The following is a 21,347-nucleotide window of genomic DNA, read 5'->3' as shown; positions in this document are numbered from 1 at the left end:
CCTGCCCTGAGCCCCTCACACACCCAACCCAAACTCCAGCACCTTCACATCCACAAACCTGTGGCTTGCTCAGCACCCCCACCTTCCACCTCACCCCAACACTCCCCAGCCTGGAGCCCCCTCCCCAACCCAGCATCCCCTTCTCCACATCCTCCTGCATCCCGATTCCCTCCCAGAGCTTGCACCTCTCACCCCATCCCACGCCCAAATCCCTCATTCCCACCCCAGAGACCGCACCTCCTGTCTCAACCTAGTGAGGCCACGGCTAGATTACAAAAGTTTTTCCAGGATACCAGAAGTATCCCGGAAAAACTCTTTCGCATCCAAGGATGAGTTTCTTCTTTCACTTTCTTTTAGCGGGAGAGCAAACACACTCTTTCAGCACCCTACGAGGAAAAAGGGGCCTTCTGAAAGAAGGGGTTTTTCCGACATTTGACACAGTTTAGATGGGCCAAAAGTCAGAAAAACCTCTTTCAACAGAAGGATGAAAAAAAAAAGTGTGTCAGTGTAGCCGTACCCTGAGAGTGTATAAGGGCTGAGGACAGCAAGTGATGGAGAGAGAGAGGTAACAGAGAGGGTGGGGTCTTGGAGAAGGGATGGGGTAGAGCTTGGCTTGTCCTGACATTTAAAAAGTGACCTTGGCTGTAAAAAGGTTGGAGACCACAGTTCTAAACAATAATATCTCCTCATTCTTCCTTTCCTTTCCTAGTCCCAACAGCTTTTCCTGTGTCATCTGTTCCATATATAGGCACTTACAAACATCACTTGGTCTGGGTCAATCTTTTTCAATATTTTTAAATTTAGCTCCTCTTTTGAAGCTATTCCTTTTCACATCAAATATTATTTATTGCTACATATTTTTTTAACTTGTCACACATTAAGTATGAAATAGACAAACTTTAAATTACAAAGTAAAAACTACAACGATTTCTTTTATTTACTGCTGTTCTTCCTATTCACTCTCTCCCAAAAAGCTCATAATGGACATAAAACCTTCATGAACTCACAGTTTCTTACTGTGGTCATGCCCTTACTGTTTCCCAAATTAATCAGTGTGATTTTTAGTTTATTAATCTTAGTAAATGGTTTAACTATTTCAACATAACTGAAACTGATTTAATAACTCCCAAAATAACAAAATCAAAATAACATGTCCACACTACGGGAAAACCTAGAAATTAGTCAGACAGATTCTGTTATTGTGGATATGCTACGTCAACTTAGAACCCCAGGAAGCACTGGGGAATAATTACTTCAAATTACTCTGGGAGTAGTTAGTTTGAAATAGCATTAGCATGGATGCTCTGGTGCTGCTATTTTGAAGTAATTTCAAAACAAGCATTATTTCTCAAGGAAAGCAAGAGTACAGACTTTGAAATAACCAGCCCATTATTTCAAAATAATAGGCTTGGTAGTGTGGACACTCCACTTACTATTTCTTAATAACTCCCTAGTATAGACCAGGGCTCAGAGTAGTTTTAATAGTAACTTCTCTGCTCCAAATTGTTCTTCACTTTCATCTCTCTCTACTATTCAGGTTAACAGTGACTGAAAAGAACAATTAAGTGAAGAAATAAATAACAAATTGCAATAAGATTTAACCCATTTTAAAAAACTGGTCTAATATCAGATCAAGTTAGTACCATAAAAGCAAATTATTTAAGAAACAAATGCATTTATTTACCCTGCAACAGTTCAGCTCCTCGGCTGTTAGTATTATTGTTCCACATTTCTTTCCTGGAATTCCTCTGAAAACAAAACAAATATATAACTCAGAATGATGTAATACCATTTAGTGAAAAATACCCAGGCCAGCAGCCAAAATTCAACAGACATGATTTAAAAGTCTCGTCATAAAGGAAATCCTAAATAATCTGTATTTCATTGCTAGAAGGTATAAAGCCATAAATTAATATCCTCCTTGAACAGGCTACAGCTAGCTCAAGCTGAACAATAGAATGTGCTATTGCTGATCAGACTGCTGAAAGAGGACTTGGCTTTCTTGTATTTTAAATAGTATAATTGGCACCTTGAAACACAAGTGTTTGTCTTTCAACTGTGCTACTCAGGCACTTGGGTTAAAGACAATAAATAGGACTCAATGGGTACGTCTAGACTACATGCCTCTGGCGACAGAGGCACGTAGATTAGGCTACCCAGCATAGGAAAATGAAGCAGCGATTTAAATAATTGCCGCTTCATTTAAATTTAAATGGCTGCCACACTGAGCTGATCAGCTGTTTGTCGGCTCAGCGCAGTAGTGTGGACGCTCCGCGGTCAACATCAAAGGCATTTGTCGACCTCCCAGGTAAACCTCATCCTAGGAGGCATACCTGGGAGGTCGACAAATGCCTTTGATGTTGACCACGGAGCGTTCAGACTACCGCGCTGAGCTGACAAACATCTGATCGGCTCAGCTCGGCAGCCATTTAAATTTAAATGAACCGGCGATTATTTAAATTGCCGCTTCATTTTCCTATGCCGGGTAGCCTAATCTACATGCCTCTGTCGTCAGAGGCATGTAGTCTAACATACCCAAAGAAAGTGAGGGTATGTCTACACTACAAAGTTAGTTCGAACTAACGGACGTTAGTTCGAACTAACTTTAATAGGTGCTACACTAGCGCTCCGCTAGTTCGAATTTGAATCGAACTAGCGGAGCGCTTAGTTCGAACTAGGTAAACCTCATTTTACGAGGACTAACGCCTAGTTCGAACTAGCTAGTTCGAACTAAGGGCTGTGTAGCCCTTTAGTTCGAACTAGTGGGAGGCTAGCCCTCCCCAGGTTTCCCTGGTGGCCACTCTGGCCAACACCAGGGAAACTCTATGCCCCCCTCCCGGCCCCGGACCCCTTAAAGGGGCACGGGCTGGCTACGGTGCCCATGCCAGGTGCAAGCCTGCCAGCACCCAGCTAGCAGACCCTGCACCTGGCACGGCACAGAGCCACCCACCCGATGCCCCCCAGCCCACCCCCTCTTGCCGGGACCAGGCTGGCGGCTCCCGGGAGCTTGCCCTGGACCGCAAGAGGCGGGCACCTTCCTGGGCTAGTGCGGACATCGTGGACCTCGTCCACGATCTCCGCACTAGGCACAGGAAAGTGGCCGTCTAGGGCAGGAGAGCTGCCAGCCTGGCCACCCAGGACCAGGTGTGCATGAAAATCAAGGGGGTCCACTGAGACCCCCGACACTGAGCCCTGAGCTTACAATGGCCGTCCTGGGTCAGACCAAAGGTCCATCTAGCCCAGTTGCCTGTCTGCCAACAGCGGCCAACCCTAGGGACCCTGGAGGGGATGGACCGAAGACAATGACCAAGCCATTTGTCTCGTGCCATCCCTCTCCAGCCTTACACAAACTTTGGGCAGGGACACCACTCCTACCCTCTGGCTAATAGGACTCCATGGACCCAACCTCCATGACTTGATCTCACTTCTCTTTCAACTCTGTTCTAGTTCTAGCCTTCACAGCCTCCTGCAGCAAGGAGTTCCACAGGTTAACTATTTGCTTTGTCAAGAACAACAACTTTCTCTTACTAGTTTCAAGCCTGCTACCCATTCCTTTCCTTTGGTGTCCTCTAGTCCTTCTTTATGGGAACTCAGGAAGAACTTTTCTGAATGCACCCTCTCCACCCAACCCCTGCTTTTAGAGACCTCTATCCTGTCCCCCCTCCGTCTCCTCTTTTCTAAGCTGAACAGTCCCAGTCTCTGTAGCCTTTCTTCATCTGGGACCTGTTCCCAACCCCTGATCATGTTAGTTGCCCTCCCCTCTCCCAGCCTTTCTCTTCCCCTCTCCCACCTCCTTTTCCCAGTCTCCCCCAGTTTTTTTTCAATTAAGACAGAGTCAATGTTGGAAGAAACGTTATCTTTATTTTGTACATCAATAAGAAGGGGGGCTAAGGAAGGGTAAGTGGAAGGAGGTGAGGGAGGAATGGGGTACGAGCCCCCGATGGGGAGGACTGGGCTGGCTCTGCGGGCTTCTGGGGGTGGAAGCTCTCCTGCAGCCCCCCAATTACTCCCTCTCCCCAGATGGCAGCCTGCGGCAAGTGCAGCCGGGCTGATGGCCGAGTGGTGTGATGTGCCCAGTGTGGGCACTCAGGGCACTCCAAGCCAGAACTTCTTTGCAAGCGGGGCACCCCTTAGAACTGTGTGTCCGGGGTGGGGGTCGGGACCCTTTAAGCGCAGCCCTCGGCTAGCCTGAGACAGCATCTCCACGCTCTAAGTCCTCCTTTTATGCCCTGCCGGCACTGCTTCCGGCCATCCTTAAGCCCTGTTCAGAGTCCACTCAATGTGGACTTGCTAGTTCGAACTAGCAAAACGCTAGTTCGAACTAGTTTTTAGTTCTAGATGAGTTAGTTCGAACTAGCTTAGTTCGAATTAACTAATTCGAACTAAGTTAGTTCGAACTAGCGCTGTAGTGTAGACATACCCTGAGAGAGTATCTTTGAAATATGGCAAATGGCTCATGTGCTCCATTTATTTTATTTGACAAAGTAATTAATCTAGAGCTTTAAATTAGAGAAGACATAGCAAAAAATCTTCAGATGGGATAGGATGGACATTATATCTGTTCCACCTTGTATGCTAAACCAAAGAGCCTGAAAAGTTGGGAAAACAAGTAATTTAATAGTTCTTATAAGAAGTACTGTTTCACGGACAAAACTCAAAAAACAATTTAGAATATTCTGAAATGCCTTTCTTTTGTGATGTCCTACTACAAAGTGTTTAGTTTATATGTTAGCAGCAGTAGCTATAAAATAAATTTTAATGCACAGACTAAAAAAATTGCAAGAAATAGGAAGGGAAATAATATATTTTTATTTTAGGAAGGTACACAACAGATTCTTACATCAAAGAGCCATATCAATTAGGAATATAAAGGACAGATATCTTGTGTGACACTAGTCAATGGCAGATGTTTCAGAGGTAGGCATAAATACTCTACATTCACTTATTTCTCCATTATATTATACAAGTGTAATTTCTTTCTGACACTTGTCTGTGATCAGTTTACAACATAAAGCATGAACCTTAAAAATCACTGTTGTAATTTTATCCAAGCTAATAAATCTGAAGTTTCTCCTGCTTCCAATGAGGGGAGTGAAGATATGGCTAAAAGTGCACTGAGTTAATGAATCTCACCCAGACACAGAAAGCAATAGATATGGGTATCAGTCTCTCATATGATTGCCTCAGCTCCTGAAGCCTTTGTAGTATCCAAGGAACAAACAAAATATTGTATACAGGCAGTCCCCGACTTACGTCGGATCCGCAGTTACGAACGGGGCTGCCCGGAGTACACGGACTGCGGGACCTCGCGGTCCTGCCGCCCGTGTACTCCGGGCGAGAAAAGCTGCTCCGCGTCTCCCTGGTCTGCAGACCAGGAAGACGCAGAGCAAAGCCGCTGCCCGAGCGTCCCCCCCTTTCCCCCCCCCGCGGCTTTGCAAAGCCGCCGGGGGGCTCGGGCAGCGAGGCAGCCCAGGCGCGCCTGGGCTGCTCCGCTGCTGGCTTCCCCAGGCTTTGAAAAGCCGCGGGGGGGGGGCTCGGGCAGCGGGGCAACCCAGGCGCACCTGGGCTGCTCCGCTGCCGGCTTCCCCAGACTTTGCAAAGCCGCGGGGGGGCTCGGGCAGCGGGACAACCCAGGCGCGCCTGGGCTGCTCTGCTGCCGGCTTCCCCGAGGCTTTGCAAAGTCGCGGGGAAAGCCAGCAGCGGGACAGCAGACCAGGGAGACGGGGAGCAAAGCTGCGGAGGACCCAGGCGGCGGCGGGACCGCGGTGCGTCTCGGTCCGCCGCCCGCGTCTTCCTGGTCTGCTGGGGTGGGAGGGGGCGCAGCTAGTACGCCCCCCCCCCAGCAGACTAGGCTTTTCTCTGGACGCCTGTGGCAGAGCAGCTGGGGCGCTGCCGGTTGGTCCCGCAGCCCCGCTCTGGGCGCTACTGGACCAACCCAGCAGCACCCCAGCTGCTCTGGTCCTGATTCAGCCGCTGCTGGTCAGTTTCAGCAGCGGCTGAATCAGGACACCTGGGACAGAGCAGCTGGGGTGCTCTGCCCCAGGCCTCCTGATTTAGTCGCTGCTGAAACTGACCAGCGCTGACTACAGGAAGCCTGAGGCAGAGTTGCTCTGCCTCGGGCTTCCTGGAATCAGCGGCTGATCAGTTTCAGCAGCAGCTGACTTGGGGACGCTTGGGGTTCTTAAGTTGATTCTGTATGTAAGTCAGAACTGGCGGTCAGTTTCAGCAGTGGCTGAATCTGGATGCCAGTTCCGACTTACATACAGATTCAACTTAAGAACAAAGCTACAGTCCCTATCTTGTATGTAACCTGGGGACTGCCTGTACTACCCTATGCAAACTACTTACAGTAAATTCTTACAATGGATTTACAGAAAAACCTAGTCTTGAGGAAGCAAATATAAGTTTAATTTGCTTGTAGCAATGGTGTTGAAGGAACTGAGATAATTGGGAGCTAAATTTTCTAACAAGAGTACAGCACCTTTGCGTGGGAACTCATGCCTCTCCAATGGACAAATGTTGTCAAGGTTGTCCTTCAGATTAACATCAGAGGCACTACAACTAGTGGAATTGCATCGAAAGTCATCCATTTTATGGAAAATGTAATTTAGAAAGGTCTTACAATGTTAATTTATATTGAAACCAGTTTTCATAACCCCCTCCTGTAAAACCAAGCTCTCCAAGTATTATGAATCTAACTGAGCCAGCTTTGAAGGAAATTTTTAAAAAAGTAATCCTTGAATACACAGATACCCAAAAATATCTTTTCATACTATATGACAATTTTAGGCTTATTACAAAAATATTTTTGTAAGACAAGAAGTTCTTTAATGAACAATTGCAAATCTGCTTTCTAGTCAATCACACAATTCTAGACACAGTGGCTCAAAGGAAAAAAATCTGTTAAAAAAATTGTTATCAATCAGATGCTGAAAATCGTTCAACCTGGCTACCTATCAGTGTATTCTGGAATGTGGACTCAATGTTTGATGGAAAGGAAATAATTCTCTCTGACAAAGAGGGAAAAAAAATCTACAGGCCCCTCTTCCACGTATATCCACACTCACCCTTTCTTAATTATATAACTGTACCGGTTTAAAAAACTTTGGTACAAAAATGTTTTAATAAAAAACAATTAGCTGTTTGTAGAGCCAAAAAACAAATTTATTCCCCCCTCAAAGTTTTCATTAATAAAATCTCTCTCTCTGAAACGACTTTAGGTTTTTTTTTTACTTCTGATTAATAAATTTGTCACATCATAAAATCTGAATTAAAATTAGGAAATTGTTCATAGTTTGATTTCTTGATAATTAGAGCATCACATTGTTCTTTTTTAAAAGGAAGTCATCCTAATGAAATCAAATTATTTTGTTCTTACCAAAAAGGAGAACAAATATGACATTAATATAAATGTAGGGAAGCTAAAACAAGATGCTTATTTTGATGCTATAAAATAATAATCTGATATATACTGATTTATACATCAGAGCAGCAATTTCATACAACAATCTATTACTGCATGTATTTACTATAACAACTAATAAGTGGTAGAGGGTTCTGATTCTTGGAATATACAATCTTGCAGGGTTCTCATTGTTGAAATTCAGCATCTAAATCTGATATAAGTGAAACTCCATTGTCTCTTAAGAGTGCGAGCAAATCTCTGCCTTCACACATTTCTTACCTGCTCCTACAGCTATTCTCTTGAACATTATAATTAGTTTGTGACCAACCTTCCTCAAATTAAGTCAAACACTATCATTTAAAAAAATCAGGCCTCAAAAGCAGAAATCATGTGCATATAACATGTTCTTAGTTTAACAATCAGTACCAACAACAAACAAACTTTGAAGAGGAATGGAAAAAAACTGCTGTCTGCTGAAAAAAACTCTGCATGAGATCAAAGATGTAAAAAGGAAAATGCTGTATAGTAATTTCTAAAAATGTCTAAATGAACAAAGATAAATACCATTAAAGAGCAAGTTTTCTTTAATAAAAAAAAAAAAGATAATTTTTATCTCCCATACTGATCAGCCTTCATCAATAAAAAGCTGGGAAGATGCAAAAAGTGATCCAACAATCAGAAATAACATTCAAAAATCTTACCAACTCAATGAAGGGACATAGGGTGTGTCTAGACTACTGAGTTTTGTCGACAAAAGTATACCAGCGTCTACACTACCGCTGAGTTCTGTCGACATAACATCGACAGAACTCAGCAGTTTTGTCGATGCTGGTAAACCTCATTTTACGAGGCATAACACCTTCTGTCGACAGAGTTCTGTCGACAGAAGGTGTTATTGCATGTAGGGTTGCGTCTAGACTACAGGGTTTTGTCGACAAAGCAGCTTGCTTTGTCGACAGAACTGAATGTGTCTAGACGCTCTATGTCGACAGAAGTTTTGTCGACAGTATCTGTCGACAAAACCCTGTAGTCTAGACGTACCCATACTGAGGAAACAAAAAAAATCCAGAAAGCAGTAGTCTATCCCAGGGATCGGGAATCTTTTCAAACTAGAGAGCCAAACTACATCAAAATTCAGAACAAGGGTCAACAAAGAGCCATATAAGAATGCCCATTTGCATGGCTGAAAATATGCAACTTAATATTATTGATAATTGACATAATGATTAATAATAGCATAAATGAAACATTGTACTCACAGACTTTATTTAATGGGACTTCTGCTGCATCTTTTCACACATTTCTTTGACGTTTACATCACAACTGGTCAAATCTAGCTTCATGAATGCATTTAAGCAGTCTTCTGTCAATCTTATGGCAGGGAGCTGAGGATATGCAGTATGAGGGGCGTAGGGCAGGGGGTTCAGGTGTATGATGGGCTCAAGGCACAAGGTTAGGGCGTGGGGGGTGCAGGAGTGTTATGGCAGAAGGCTTGGGATATGGGGGGTTCAAGAGTTTAGGGATGTGGGGGATATGAATGGTTCAGGACAGGAGGTTCAGGTGTATGATGGGCTCAGGGTTGAGGTGTGTGGGGTGCAATACAATGTTATGATGTTGCGGCCATATGGGGGCTGGGCCTCAATTGGGGGTTTGTGGGGCAGACTTCATTGTTAAATTAAGTAAAACATTATGCCCAACACAAAAGGTTTCAACATTGTCTTTATTTACGGCAAGGGCTACTGTCCCACGGAAAAATCAAGTGAGAAGCAAAAAGAAAAAAAAAAAACCCCAAAAACCTCCAACACTCACTGTTGTGGTCCCCAACTGAAACACCCTCAATCCCCTGGTGCTCCACTCCCATGGTAGGGGGAGGGACAGATTTACTCTCCTAGGATCCCCAGGTTAGTGGATTTTGTGGGCCTCCTTAAGCTCTTTGGTTGGGGGAGGGGGCAGAAGCAGGAAGGGGATGCTGGGTCTCGGGGGGGGGGGGTAAGTGGAGGTGGGCGGTACAGGGTCTCAGCAGGGGGGTGAGAGGGGTGCGAGTGTAGGGTCTGGGCATGAGGGGGTGGGAGGGCCACTTACTTGCTCTGTATCATATTCATGCATGATTAGATAACTGGTCCACTCTCCCTTTAAGACTGTGTCTAGACTACAAAGTTCTATCAGAAAAATATACGCAAATTGTGGTTCGCAATTTGCATATCTTTTCCCGCTTTTCTTCTGAAAGAGGATCTTCCAACAATTGGCCCATCTACACTGGGCCAAATGTCGGAAAAAAGTGTCTTTTGGAACATCCCTTCTTCCTCGTAGAATGAGGTTTACAGGGATGCCGAAATAACACATCAGCTTTTCTGAAACTTTTTTCAGAAAAGCAGATGCATTCCTTGGACATGGCAGAGCTTTTCTGGGATAGCTCTGGTATTCCAGAAAAACTCTTCAGTCTAGACATACCCTAAGAGAGGCACACTGTTGTTGTGCTGGTTGTCTCAGAGACAGCAAGAGCAAGATAGCAGGTATGTCCATGCAGTCAGAGTATGCATTTGTACATAAATGCATTTATAAATAAATATTTTAGTCTGCCCTATTGTGTGTGGATCTCTATTCCTGTGAGCAGTCTGAAGGCAATATGGAGTTTTTAGAGATGGAGTACAAGCAGTTCTGTTTACCAGAGCTGTGCAGATAATTGATTTTTCAGATTGGCCCACAAACTGAAATCAGAAAAACTATTTTCTGTTCTGAAAATGTTCAGAATGTATCATCAAATTGGAAATCTGTTTCTGGACAACAAATCATAGAACACTAGAACTGGAAGGGACCTCGAGAGGTCATTTAGTCCAGTCCCCTTCCCTCATGGAAGAATCCAGTACCATCTACACCATCCTTGATAGATGTCTATCTAACCTGCTCTTAAATACCTCCAGAGATGGAAATTCCACAACTTCCCTAGGCAACTTATTCCAGTGTTTAACCATACTGACAGTTAGGAACTTTTTCCTAATGTCCAACCTAAACCTCCCTTGTGCAGTTTAAACACATTGATTCTTGACCTGTCCTCAGAGGCCAACGAGAACAATTTTCTCCCTCCTCGTGACACCCTTTTATACACCTGAAAACCACTATCATGTCCTCTTCTCAGTCTTCTCCTTTCCAAACTAAACAAGCACAATTCTTTTCGTCTTCCTTCATAGGTCATGTTCTCTGGACCTTTAATCATTTTGTTGCTCATCTCTGGATCTTCTCCAATTTCTCCACGTCTTTCTTGAAATGTGGTACCCAGAACTGGACACAATACTCCAACTGAGATCTAATCAGCGCAGAGTAGAGCGGAAGAATGGCTTCTCGTATCTTGCTCACAACACTCCTGTTAATGCATCCCAGAATCATGTTTGCTTTTTTTGCAACAGTATTACACTGTTGACTCATATTTACCTTGTAGTCCACTATGACCCCTAGATCCTTTTCTGCAGTACTCCTTCCTAGACAGTCGCTTCCCATTCTGTATGTGTGAGACTGATTGTTCCTTCCTAAGTGGAATTCTTTGCATTTCTCCATATTAAACTTCATCCTATTTACCTCAGACCATTTCTCCAGTTTATCCAGATCATTTTGCATTTTGACCCTATTCTTCAAAGCAACTGTAACTCCTCTCTGCTTGGTATCATCTGCAAACTTTAAAAAAAAAAAAAGTATACAGGGTTCTTTTGAAAAGGGGGGTTTTCCCCAAAAGAAATGTATCTAGACTACTTTTTTTTTAAAACCTCTTTCAAAAACGGGATTGGAAGAAAATATGCAAATTTACGCCAAATTTGTATATCTCCTTTCAAAAGCTGTGGGCAGTGTAGATGTGCCCTAAGTGACATGCCACAAGAAAATCAGAACATACTAGCATTAAAGCAGAATGGGTCTTTTATGTAATTTCTTTTTATATAAAAATTAGATTATAGTCCTCCTTTCATCTAATTTCTAAGAAATTATCCACAAATAAGATACAGTTTTCAAATGCTTAAGTAGCCCCTATATAGTGTTCCTGCTAAGATTTTTCCATCCATGATTGCAGTGAGTTTTGTCTTGTGCACTAATATTGAGGTCATGTGCCCTTGTTCAGATGCACCAGTAATGCTGTTCCCTGAGAGACTCTCCCAGTGCACAGACCTGGCCTACAGGAGTTCTGCTCCCAGGGGGCAGCCTGTGTGCATGGCAGGGGCTGCCCCAGGCTTCTTCTTGCAGGGCTGGCTGCAAGTCCATGCCTGGGGCAGAGAGAAGCTGCTGCCATTGCCCAGGGTTAACAGGGAGTGGGGTGCTGGAAGTGGGGCAATGGTATGTGGAGAGTTGGGGGGGGATGCTGGTAAGGTAGAGGGGGAAGGCAGGGGGCTCAGAGCCAGAGCGCAGTGAGCGGGGAAGAGGAGCGGCAGTGACGGGGAGGAAAAGGGGTGCAGGAGAACCTAGACCCAGGAACAACCACATCTCAGCCCACTCCAATTCCGGCAGCTGCCCATCACGTGGCCCTGGTCAGAGCTCAGGGGGGAAGCTGAGCAGCTGCCACAAGGCCCTGGTCAGAGCTCCAGCCCTGGAGCTGGTCCCTGGAACAGCCGCACTGAAGCCACAGCCTGCCCTTGGTGCAGCCGTGGCACACAGCAAGCTTGGCCCTCTGCCCTAGCTCCCAGGATCACCCATGGGCCTGGCACTGGCTCCCGGAGCAGCCAGGCATCCACCACACATCCCTGGCTGCAGCTCCAGCCCAGGAAAAGGGCTGGAGTTGGCCACTGGAGCAGCTACACCACAGCCCTGGTGCCCAGCACAGCTGTGTCACACCACAGGCCCTTGCCCATTCCCCCAAAGCAGCCCCCACCCTGGCAGCAGCTGTGGCCCTGGCAGCAGCTGGGAAGCCACCACATAGCCCTAGCTGGAGCTCCAGCCCAAGGGAATGGCTGGAACTGGAGCCATGGCTGCATGATGGCTGCCTGGCTGCTCCTGGGGCAGGACTGCATGGCAAACAGCTGTTGCGTGTGTTAGGGCTGGAGCATTGCCCCAAGAGCAGCTGTACTGCGGTCTGGCCCCAGCTTCAGCAGCTGCCACTCAGCCTAACCTGGCTGCCACTCCAGGCCTCGGGAAAGGCTGAAGCTGGGGCTAGGGCTGTGTGGTGGCTGCCCAGCTGAGAACCATTGGAAGCAGCCAGAAAGCCACCACACAGCCCTGCCTGCCCCACTCTCCTTCCAACCACACCTTCACCGGCAGCAGCTTACCTTCTGAGGAGATGGGCAGGATTAAAATTATTTGTGCGTGCCTAAGCAGGCACGTACCCTAGAGGGAACTCAGCCCTGGAATCATGGTTAGAGTCCCCCTTCCCTAATCTGTGATGACACATCAGCCTGGTGATAAAAGTTGTTCACCTGGGATCCACATATTCTACCATGCAGGCAGAATATCTAAGTATTTACACCAAGTAAAACAGCTTCAGTAAGAGAGACTGAAAGTATCTCTCCCCGACCCATAATCTTAGAGTTCGAATCCCTGCTCCATGGTGAGTGTCCGAGTCAGAACTACAACAATGGCTGCCCGTCGCAGGAGAGCCATAGCCTGTCATACATCAAGGGCTGGTATAGGGGGCTCTGTCTGTGAGGTGGAGCGCTTCCCGTATAAGGGCATGTAAATTACTGATCTTCCCCTGCTCGCTCCACCCACTGCAGTGAAAGATCAGCCAATGGGCTGACTTGCGGTCAGGCCTGCTCACTCCACCTACTGCGGCAAAAACCAACCTATGGGATGATAAGTCCTCAGGCAATAAAACAGGCAGCCGAACCCTCTCACACTGGGGATCGCATCGTGTCAACGCCTGGCCTGATCACCCAGTCAGCTTGCACCCCCCGCTCTCGAGTCTGTTTGAGCGTACTTCGAGTTGGTCGACCTGAGTGGAGACAGTTTAGGAGCATGTGGCTGGTACTCGTGTTCCTGCTGTCTTCAGAATCGGTATAATCCCTCTTCCCCGCGATTATCCCTATCCCAATTGATTTTTGAGTTGCCCTCATTGCCTATCAAGTAACAGTAGTTTAAGAGTGATAGAAATGTAGCCATGTTAGTCTGGGGTAGCTGAAGCAAAATGCAGGACAATGTAGCACTTCTAATACCATTAACTCACAAACATCCCACTCTCCCCACCTCTAATATCATCAATTCACAGACACTTTCCTTCCTCCCCCCCCCCTACACCCCCCTCCTGTTCTGAAATGTGATTTGTCCTTTTCATATGTGTTCATTTTTTTAAATTGTATCCTTCTGGACTGCATTGGAGACAACTTTCTGTTTCAGAAGGTTGAAAAAGCTACCAGAGGAGAAGCTGTTCTGGATTTGGTTTTAACAAATAGGGAGGAACTAGTTGAGAACTTGAAAGTGGAAGACAGTATAGGGGACAGTGATCACGAAATAATAGAGTTCATGATCTTAAGGAAAGGTAGAAGGGAGACCACCACAATTGAGGTTATGGATTTCAGGAAGGCAGATTTTGATAAGCTCAGAGAACTTGTAGGTAAGGTCCCATGGGAAGCAAGACTGAAGGGAAAAACAACTGAGGAGAGTTGGAAGTATTTCAAAGGGACGTTGTTAAGGGCCCAAAAGCAAACAATTCCGCTGTGTAGGAAAGATAGAAAATATGGCAAAAGACCAGCTTGGCTTAACAAGGAGATCTTGCATGATCTCAAAATAAAAAAGGAGTCATATAAAAAATGGAAACTAGGACAACTAACAAAGGAGGAATATAGGCAAGCAACACGGGAATGCAGGGGCAAGATTAGAAAGGCAAAGGCACAAAATGAGATCAAACTAGCTACAGGCATAAAGGGAAACAAGAAGACCTTTTATAAATACATTAAAAGCAAGAGGAAGACCAAGGACAGGGTAGGCCCACTGCTTAGCGAGGAGGGAGAAGCAGTAACAGGGAACTTGGAAATGGCGGAGATGCTCAATGACTTCTTTGTTTCGGTCTTCACCGAGAAGTCTGGAGGTGTGCCTAACGTAGTGAATACAAGCAGAGAGAGGGTAAGTTTAGAAGATAGGATACACAAAGAACAAGTTAAAAATCACTTAGGAAAGTTAGATGTCAGCAAGTCACCAGGTCCTGATGAAATGCATCCCAGGATACTCAAGGAGCTGATAGAGGAGGTATCTGAGCCTTTAGCTATGATCTTTGAAAAATCATGGCAGACAGGGGAGATTCCAGAAGACTGGAAAAGGGCAAATATTGTGCCCATCTATAAAAAGGGGAATAAGAACAACCCAGGAAATTATAGACCGGTCAGTTTAACGTCTGTCCCAGGGAAGATAATGGAGCAGGTAATTAAGGAAATCGTATGCAAACACTTGGAAAGTAATAAAGTGATAGGGAATAGCCAGCATGGGTTTGTGAAGAACAAGTCATGCCAAACTAATCTGATAGCTTTCTTTGAAAAGATAACGAGCCTTGTGGATAAGGGAGAAGCGGTGGATGTCATATACCTAGACTTTAGTAAGGCATTTGATACGGTCTCGCATGATATTCTTATTGATAAACTAGGCAAATATAACTTAGATAGGGCCACGATAAGGTGGGTGCATAATTGGCTGGATAACCGTAGTCAGAGAGTTGTTGTTAACGGTTCTAAATCCTGCTGGAAAGGGATAACAAGTGGAGTTCCTCAAGGGTCTGTTTTGGGACCCGTACTATTCAATATCTTCATCAATGATGTAGATATTGGGATAGAGAGTACTCTTATTAAGTTTGCAGATGATACCAAACTGGGTGGGGTTGCAACTTCTTTGGAGGATAGGGACATAATTCAAAATGACCTTAGCAAGTTAGAGAAATGGTCAGAGGTAAACAGGATGAGGTTTAATAAGGAGAAATGCAGAGTGCTCCACTTAGGAAGGAACAATCAGTTCCATACATACAAGATGGGAAGCGACTGTCTAGGAAGGAGCATGGCGGAAAGGGATCTAGGGGTCATAGTGGACCACAAGTTGAATATGAGTCAACAGTGTGATGCTGTTGCAAAAAAAGCAAATATGATTCTAGGTTGTATCAACAGGTGTGTTGTAAGCAAAACTCGTGAAGTCATTCTGCCGCTCTATTCTGCACTAGTTAGGCCTCAGCTGGAGTACTGTGTCCAGTTCTGGGCGCCACATTTCAAGAAAGATGTGGAGAAATTGGAAAGGGTACAGAGAAGAGCGACAAGAATGATTAAAGGTTTAGAGAACATGACCTATGAAGCCAGGCTTCATGAACTGGGCTTGTTTAGTTTGGAAAAAAGAAGATTAAGGGGGGACATGATAGCGGTTTTCAAATATCTAAAAGGGTGTCACAAGGAGGAAGGCGAAAATTTGTTCCTCTTGGTTTCTGAGGACAGGACAAGGAGTAATGGGCTTAAAGTGCAGCAGGGGAGGTTTAGATTGGACATTAGGAAAAAATTCCTAACTGTCAGGGTGGTCAAATATTGGAATAAATTGCCAAGGGAGGTGGTGGAATCTCCCTCTCTGGAGATATTTAAGAACAGGTTAGATAGACATCTGTCAGGGATGGTGTAGACGGAGCTTGGTCCTGCCTTGAGGGCGGGGGGCTGGACTCGATGACCTCTCGAGGTCCCTTCCAGTCCTATTATTCTATGATTCTATGATATGGTTGTGACTATTTTCTTCCACTTTTTGATCTGAGGAAGTGGGTCTGGCCCACGAAAGCTCATCATCTAATAAACCATTTTGTTAGTCTTTAAAGTGCTACATTGTCCAGTAGTTTAAGAGTTATTGTGTTAGTTCTTTTAATAGTGGTTGTTAAGGGTTTTAACTGTTCTTTGCGTAATATAGTGTAAATAGTTAGATGTATGAACACCAGTGTGAATTCAACTGTTTCTAACCCCTGGGCAGTTATTGGGAATTATTATGATTTAGAAAAGCCTCAGGGAATTGTTTTATATTGTTTGATGATTTGTTTGTTTTTCATTCTGATGATTGTCTGGCGACCACGCATGTGACTAAGTTTACAGTCATAAGGCACCAGAGTCCTCATCAAAATAAAATCAGTTTTTTATTTTTTAAACCCCCCAGTCGTGATCTCATTCTTTCCGGCATCCCTTCGAACCTCGTGTATTGCGGGGACTGACAGTGAGGATACAGAATTTCAGTCTCCCACATCCCAAGTAACCACCCTAACTCACTCACTCTCACATGCACTCTGATACATGCTCTCTCCTTTTTTAAAAGCTAATTCTGAAAAACACTTTTCCCCAGACAAAACTATTGTGTTACACTCAGTTTCAGGTTGACCGAAATGGAATTTTTCATGGAAAAATCCAACATCCATAAAGTTCTGCCAAGCCCTACTGTCCAGTGAGTGAAACGATTCAACACTATCAACTCGGGTGGGAATAAAGCAGGAGTGGGCAATAATTTTTAAAGGGGGATCTCTCCAAGATTCTGGTAAGTGGTCAAGGGCCATTCTGGTGCTTCAAAGAGGCAGTGCTGCACGGAGCCCGGGATCATCTAGGAACTCCAGCTGACCCCAGTGCTGGAGTGGCACTTCAAAAGGGCAGTGCAGCATTAATGCCTGAGATTAACACGTTAAAAAAAGTAACGCATTAGTCCTGCCCTGCGTTAATCGTTGACATCAGTTGACAGCACTAATATTCGTTAGTCTCTAAAGTGCCACAGGACTGCTCGTTGCTATACATGAAGGACAGTCCTGAGTCAAATTGTAGCTGTTGATTTACATCGGACAAAATGAGCCTCAGTCAGCTCATGCAATTAAAGAGACATATAGGCATAATTATCAGCAGCGTTATCAAAAACATTGGTGTAATGGAGTGCAAAGAGTCTGAGTACCTGATGAATAATATCAAGGCCATCAACATTGGATCAAGAGAGGCCTCAGAGTTGGGTGTGTTTTAGAGCACTTCGGAGGGGCAACTGTTTAGAGAAAATTTAAGCTACTGAGATACATACAATTATTTATATTCTATATTGGGGAGAAACACAAACTATGTAGTTACATTATACAATAACACTTTCCATTTGACCGGTATCTCAGTAACTAAACAGAAGCTACTGAAGTTAGATATTTTACAATCAGCAGATCTGGATAACTTGCCTTCACGAGTTTTAAAAGAGGTTGTTGGTTTTCAATAAGTCTTGGAAGATGAAGGAAATTCAAGATTACCTGAAAAAAGTTAATTTTGTCTCAATATTTTAAAAGGATAAATGATATGGCCTGGTTAAATACACTCCTGTTACTCTGACAGTAATTCTGAAAAAGATAATGCAGTGGCTGTTGTTAGGCTCAATTAAAAAGAATTAAAAGAAGGTAAGGTAATAATGGAAGTTGAGACGAGTCTACGAAAAACAGATCATGTCACGTTAACTTGATATTTTGATGAGATTACAAGTCTGATTGATAAAAACAACACTGTTGATGTATTATATTTGGAATTCTGTAAGGCACTTGACTTGGTACCTTGACATTTTGATTACAAAACTAGTAAGACATAACAATAACATGGATCACATTAAATAGATTAAAAGCTGGATATTTGATAGGTCTCAAAATGTAATCAAACAGGAAATCACTACCAAATTGGTGTATTTCTAATCGAGTCCCACAGTAATTTGTTCTTGGCCCTATGCTATTAATATTTTTATTAATGATCTAGAAGAAAACATAAAACATCACTGATAAAGTTTGCAGATGATTCACCCATCAAAATATTCAGGAGTGGAAAAATCTTCAATGGGATACAATCCTGCATTCTGTAGTGGTGGCCTAAATTCCCTGTTCATAGATGTGCAATTGTATATTTTTATTGCATTTAAACACACACTGCATGCAGTTCACCATGCTATCGGGTCACTTTGCATGAATGATTTCTCTTTCCAATTATTTACCATCCCGCAATCTTTGTGTCATCTCATAACTTAATCAGTGATTAGATGTTTTATTTCAAGTTACTGACAAAAATGTTAAATAGCACGGGGCAAAGAACCAATTCCTGCAACATTGACATTCTTGGGGTTCTAAGTAAGCATTAGAGGAAGGAGTAAGTCAATTCATACAGGGTGCTTTGTCAGCTAACAAAAACAGTTTTGCTATCGAGAGACCCTGTCTCCCATCCAAAGGCTGGGAAAAAAAATTCTTGAAGTCAAGTGGAGGACTGTGATTATGGATGCCAAACTATTATCCCCTTTTTCTGAAGATGCACACTCAGCACAGGTACCACCTAAAAAGCACTCCTTTTTCAAAGCCAGTCTTACAGGTAGTCCATTTCTCTTTATTCAGAGAGTGCTTCAAGTGCAAAACAAAAGGAAAAAAATTATGTAGCACTTTAAAGACTAACAAGTTAGTTTATTAGGCAATGCTCAGGGATTGCATACAGTAATTCCTCATTTAACACCAGAGATATGTTTTAGAAAATGATTGTGTTAAGTGAAAACATGTTATGCAGGGTCAATTTTCCCATTGAAAATAATGGAAAAGTTGGGGGTTGCATTTTAAGTGGTGGTGTCTGTTGGGACCGGGACATAAGGTTGGGGGAGAAAGGGGACTGGGTTACAGCAGAGAGGGGAGGTGTTTGGCTCTGGGGAAGGGAAGGGGAGGAGAGGAGAGGGGGATTGGGTTGGGAGTATGCCCCTGTTACGGGTTTGCCGGGACCCTCACTGTGTCCGGCGAGAGGGAATCGCTGGGGAATGGTGCGGCGAGCGGCAAACCCTCTGCCACTTTGCAGGGAAGTGAGGGAAGCCCCATGCAGCCACTGGCGATGGGCCAGCTGGGGAAACCCAGCCACCGGCTTGCAAGCAGGGGCGGAGGAGAGGGGTCAAGGCGTCCGGCAAGGGGGAGTCAGTGGGGAACGGCGTGGCAAATGGCAAACCCTCCACTGCTTGGCAGGGAGGCGGGGTAAGCCCTCTGCAGCTGCTGGCAACGGGCTGACTGGGGAAATCGTGTTATTCCGGGGACGGTCATGTAATTCAAAAAACATTCCCTGGGGGGGAAAAAAAAAATCACACTATCACGAAAATGTGTTAAGTGGGCATGTGTTAAATGAGAAATTACTGTATCTACATAATTTTTTTTTTACTTTTGTTTTACCAAGATCAAATTAACACGGCTACTTCTCTATTATTTTTCAATTGGAAATGTGACTTGTAATTAATGTACCTTAGGAATGGAGACTCAGAGTACTCTCAGTTCTGAGATGCAGATTTAGCTTTCGACATCAACACCATTTTTGTCTAGTTTGTGCTCGTTGGATACCTGCATCCAAATCTTTTAACCTCAATTCCTAGTGAAAAGCCAGTACTCTTCTCATCAACCCCTACCCCTGTGCTGTGCCAGAAGAACAAGGTCTTCCTGTTTGGGTCTATCCAGTGCTTACATTTATATCTTTCCAGAGTCTGTGCCAGCACCCAACCCCAACCACAATCCTCACAGTGCCCATTGGCCAGAAACCAGCCATGCTTGTGGACACAGACAGCTTATGGAGCTCCCTTCCCCCAATGGCGACGAGGAGTCCTGTGGCACCTTATAGACTAATTGAAGTGTAGGAGCATAAGCTTTCGTGGGCAAAGACCCACTTCGTCAGATGCATGTAGTGGAAATTTCCAGAGGCAGGTATAAATATGCAGGCCAGGATCAGGCTGGAGATGACGAGGTGGATCCAATCAAGGAGGATGAGGCCCACTTCTAGCAGCTGATCTGGAGGTGTGAATTCCAAGAGAGCAGAAGCTGCTTTTGTAGTTAGCGAGCCATTCACATAGGCTCTTCAGGGTGTTCCAGTCCTTCAGGGTGTTATTTATCTGGATGTAAGTTTCATTCCACTCTTGTACTCACACACCCTAATTTCAGGTTGGGGCTCCCCGACTGTAGCCTTGGTTAGTAATCATCAGCGAATTCCAGTTACATCCAAAGAGCCAGGTGTCAGTGTTGCCTGCCGCCCTCCACCACCCATAGTGAGATTGTGGCAGGCAAATCTTGGCTCCAGCCAACCCTCTTCCTTTAAATGAGAGCTGTTAGTCTTTTTACTTCCTAGTCAGCTCCAAATTGAGAAAGAACACCCCCTTTGAACTGCTTCTTTCAGGTCGCACACTCTGTATCTGTAAAAGGCTGTGTTGATTGGGAAGAACTGATTATGCTCACAGCAGTTCATTAAACCTTTCCAGATCTAAGTGGAGCATGTAAATCTCATCACGCTATTCTTATTGACCTATTTGGTTCATAATATGATTTTAATTAAATAACCAACAGAGAAAGTTAGAAGCACTAGCAAAAATATGAACTTAATAATATAAATTATTTTATGATAAAACTGGTAAATGTGTCTTGTTGAGGTAGGTTCTATGACAACTGTGTCAAACCATGCTCAGAGATGTCACTCAACAAACCATCTAGAACAAATGATTAGTGAAAGCATTAGTTTTTGTTAGAGACATGTATGCCATAATCCCTTATAGACACAAAATATTAGTCATTTGAGATTAGGGATTTCTTTACTCATCTAACACTATAACTACAAGATCTTTAGTAGGCATCTGTTAAATCTAGTACCTTTAGATAAATTGGTCTTATGACTTTTATGGCTACTTTTCTTCTAAGTTTCAACCAAAGATGGTAAATCAGTTAGCCAACTCTAGTAACAAAACCCTGGTTTTATTTCTGCATAAAATAGAAGAGTCAAGTGTACTCAAGCTAGAAATAACTGTTAAACGTTGTAGAACATAATGGAGAAATTTCTTCAGAGGATACAGAAAAATAAATATAAATTGACATCATCAACATGCACAGACCACTAGTATTTAAAACCATGGCTAAATTATTGGCTATACACAGATAGCAAAGAAGAGAAAACAGAATGTCAACCATTATCACAGGAAAATTAGATCTAAATAGTTTATTGCTGAACCAAAATGTAAATTACACTACTTGAGTATGAAACCA

The 21,347-nt window shown here is 44.1% G+C and overlaps 1 protein-coding gene across 4 annotated transcripts in view; it reads right to left on the bottom strand.

Moving 5' to 3' along the window:
* The window catches only part of CPNE8 (copine 8), a 220,726-nt gene that overhangs the window by 118,809 nt on the left and 80,570 nt on the right, over positions 1 to 21,347 (bottom strand). For all 4 annotated transcript variants that reach the window (XM_006120408.5, XM_014572184.4, XM_025183253.3 and 1 more), the window contains one exon: positions 1,685 to 1,748. In XM_006120408.5, the coding sequence (XP_006120470.1) occupies positions 1,685 to 1,748 (64 nt within the window). The remainder of the gene's footprint in view (positions 1 to 1,684; positions 1,749 to 21,347) is intronic.

The sequence above is a fragment of the Pelodiscus sinensis genome, chromosome 1 (genome assembly GCF_052426305.1).
Source record: "Pelodiscus sinensis isolate ZL-2025 chromosome 1, ASM5242630v1, whole genome shotgun sequence".
Taxonomy (NCBI): domain Eukaryota; kingdom Metazoa; phylum Chordata; order Testudines; family Trionychidae; genus Pelodiscus; species Pelodiscus sinensis.
Note: the sequence above shows the minus strand (reverse complement) of the source record. Positions and strands in the feature narration are given on the sequence as shown.